Source organism: Phaenicophaeus curvirostris, chromosome 3, assembly GCF_032191515.1.
Source record: "Phaenicophaeus curvirostris isolate KB17595 chromosome 3, BPBGC_Pcur_1.0, whole genome shotgun sequence".
Lineage (NCBI taxonomy): Eukaryota > Metazoa > Chordata > Aves > Cuculiformes > Cuculidae > Phaenicophaeus > Phaenicophaeus curvirostris.
In genome coordinates, this window is record NC_091394.1 from 17,492,669 (window position 1) to 17,495,741 (window position 3,073).

General features: G+C 54.2%; 1 protein-coding gene across 1 annotated transcript; it reads left to right on the forward strand.

The window, feature by feature from the left end:
- Positions 1-2,469, forward strand: LOC138718509 (forkhead box protein J1-like). Its single transcript, XM_069853019.1, has 2 exons — positions 1-504; positions 1,690-2,469. The coding sequence occupies exons 1-2, from the start codon at positions 1-3 to the stop codon at positions 2,467-2,469; spliced, it is 1,284 nt and encodes a 427-aa protein (XP_069709120.1).
- Positions 2,470-3,073: the final 604 nt, after the last annotated feature.

The window sequence follows — 3,073 nt, forward strand, 5'->3', positions numbered from 1 at the left end:
ATGGCTGAGGGGTGGCAGAGCCACGAGGAGACAGGGAAGGACAGAGGGCAGGAGGGCAGCAGGAGAGACTCGGACGATGTGGACGACAGCCTGCCCAACCTGACGTGGCTGCTGGACTTCTCCATCATCAGCGCTAGCATGGGCAACTCCTCCTGCTGCCCCAGCAGCCCGGACCCCCACAGCTGTCAGGGCATCCCCAGCTTTGCCGCACCGTGCTCACCCCTGGGCACTGACTCAGTGCGCATGGAAACGCCCCACACTCCCCGCATGCCCATCTCCTCCTCCAGCTGGATGACGGAGCACCACGTTGTGTCCACGCACCCTCAGCTGACGGAGGGCATTGACAACCAGACCAACCCCTACATCAAGCCACCCTACTCCTACACCACCCTCATCTGCATGGCGATGGAAGCCAGCAAGGAGCCCCACGTCACCCTCTCCGACATCTACAAGTGGATTACCGACAACTTCTGCTACTTCCGTCAAGCTGATCCCGTGTGGCAGGTAGGACATTTGAGAACTCTTGCCCTGCCCCATCTCCCCTTATGGCTGGGAAGGGCCTTTCACAGCTTCCATCGTGTAAGAGAGAGCTCAGGGTCATTTTTGGAGTGGAAAGGTCCCCATTGCGCTGTTGGTCCCTGCATCTCCTCTTGACTCTGGAGTGAAGGTGTCTCTGTCTCCCACTTCAGCTTCCTGTAGCTTGCTGCCCTGCTCCATCTCAGAGGACACTCTCCAGCACGGGTGGCTTTCTAGAATGTGGTGGGGCAGGAGGCACCTGGATTGCTCCTCCCTCTGCTCTAGTTATTCCCAGCCCAAATCCAGAGCGTGCCAGCTATCCTGCACCACTGCTCCCCCAGGCAGGGCTGAGCTAAACCTTTCTTAGCCCCCCGCCCAGGAACTGTCCACCACCTCCCTGGGCAAGTGGGTGTCTGGAGGCTATTGAAGCCCACCAGAGAGAAAGGTAGGGAAGCCCTTGGTCCCTCTCCAGGGCCACAGGTGTTCCCCAGACTCCCCGTGCTGGGAAACTTACGGCAGGGACTCTATGGGAGAAGCTGAGTACCAGAATCTTGACTTTCTCTTGCAAACTCATGGCTGGATATTCACCACACTTTTAATTCAAAGTGTTCATTGACAGAAGGAAGAGATGCAGGAGGTACACAAGGTTCTTGCAGGGAGGAAGGATTAATATATTAACCCACCAGGAAATATGGCTGGAAAAGCAGAAAATCCTCTTTTTCTTTCTTTCTCTTCCCCATAGTCTTCCCCCCACCTCCTTTAAGCAGTGGCTGATGAGGATGCAGTGATTTTACCCGGAGCTCCTCTGGGCCAGAAGGCACCTCTGGGGACACACAGGGCTGGGGTGGGACAGCCCCCGTGCCTCTCCAGTTTTGCCCGTCCGGTTTGTGTCAGCCTGGCAGCAGGCAGACATGTGCCTGTATTTTAGCAAACCGCTTTCCCCGCAACACTAACAGGAGGTGTGGGTCAAGCTGGGGATGCGAGGAGGGCCCTGATGGTGCTGTCCACCATGGTGATGCCACATGTTGCCGCTGGTCATGGGGCCACATGGATGTAAAGACCCTCCTCTTCCTCCTGGCTGCAAAGATGCTTCTCCACCAGCCTCCCCACGCAGATAGTTGCGGCACCAGCCGATGATTGTTCCACCTTGTTTTTTTTTCTCTTTTTTCCCAGAACTCCATCCGGCACAACCTCTCCTCAAACAAGCGCTTCATCAAGGTGCCTCGAGAGAAGGACAAGCCAGGGAGAGGTGGCTTTTGGAAGCTTGACCCGCAATACGTTGAGCAGCTCAAGAGCGGTGCCTTCAAAAAGCAGAGGATGCGCCCAGTGCAGATCCACCCAGCCTCCACTGCGAAAGCCCAGCAAGAAGCACAGCGTGGTGCCTCCCTGGCTGCTTCAGCTTGTGCCTCCAATAAAGTCCTCTCTGTCAACCTGGAGTCACAGCTGCTGCTGAAAGAGTTTGAAGAAGGTCTTGGCAACCAGAACTGGAATCCAGTGGATGGCAAAAGAGGGCTCAAGCGCAAGCAGCCCTTGCCCAAGCAAACAGCCAAAGCGTGTCGGCTTTCCAATTCCGCCTTGCTGAGCCAGGAGGAGCAGACCCAGCTGGGATCCCTGAAAGGGGACTCTGACCCCAGCCTGAACAGAGAGGTCTCCACTTTTGGGGATCTGGAGCTCTTATCTCCAGTCAGCCTCAAAACGCTCAACCTGGAGTTGATGGCACAAGGGCACCACTTTGAATGTCCCCAGGGGCCGGAGCAGGTCCTCACTGAGTCCTCCCAGAACAGCCTGAGCCTGGACGAAAGCTTCGTGGCCACTTCTTTCCTGCAGCATCTCTGTGATGAAGGGACAAGCGATCTCTCAAATTCTGCCAATGCGGAGCAGTTGTTTGAAGTCAACGATGCCTCTGTAATAGCGGATGTCAGCAACTGGATCAATCTGGATTCCCTCTTGTAAGAGGCCAGTCACCGATCAAAGCCCACGTGTGCTTTAGCAGGATGCTCCCCCCACGCTACTGGGACTTCCAAGAACTGGATTCTTCACCTCTCCTTCGCTGTAGGTTATTAGAGATAGAGTAGGCATCAGGTAGGAGTGAGCAGAAGCTGTAGTGTCAGTGGTTTGCCTTAGACTTGTTGAGAAGTCAAAGATTGTAGAGAATTTCTGTTTAGTAACAACAGCATTTAGGACCTTTAACGTTAGCCGCAATATTTATTGAGAGAGGTTGTAGCTTATGAATTAATAAAGAAGCCTTTAAAAAATCCCATTATCCTTGTTGCAATTTGTACTCAAATTTGGGGAGGGGGTGGGAGTGTGGAGGTGGGAGAATCATAGAATCATAGAACCACAGAATCGTAGAATACTTTGGGTTAAAGGGACCTTAGAGATCATCTAGTTCCAACTCCCCTGCCATGGGCAGGGACACCTCCCACAAGATCAGGCTGCCCAGGGCCCTGTCCAACCTGGCCTTGAGCACCTGCAGGGATGATGCAGCCACAACTTCCCTGGAAAAGTTCTGCATTCCTTCCCCAGTAATGCACGAGGCAAGCTGAGAATTGAATAT

Bases quoted from the DNA above. Each gene is read 5' to 3' on its own strand.
- LOC138718509 (XM_069853019.1), top strand. From the start codon at position 1: ATGGCTGAGGGGTGGCAGAGCCACGAGGAGACAGGGAAGGACAGAGGG. The intron at 505-1,689 runs GTAGGACATTTG...CTTTTTTCCCAG, and splicing joins AAGCTGATCCCGTGTGGCAG to AACTCCATCCGGCACAACCT.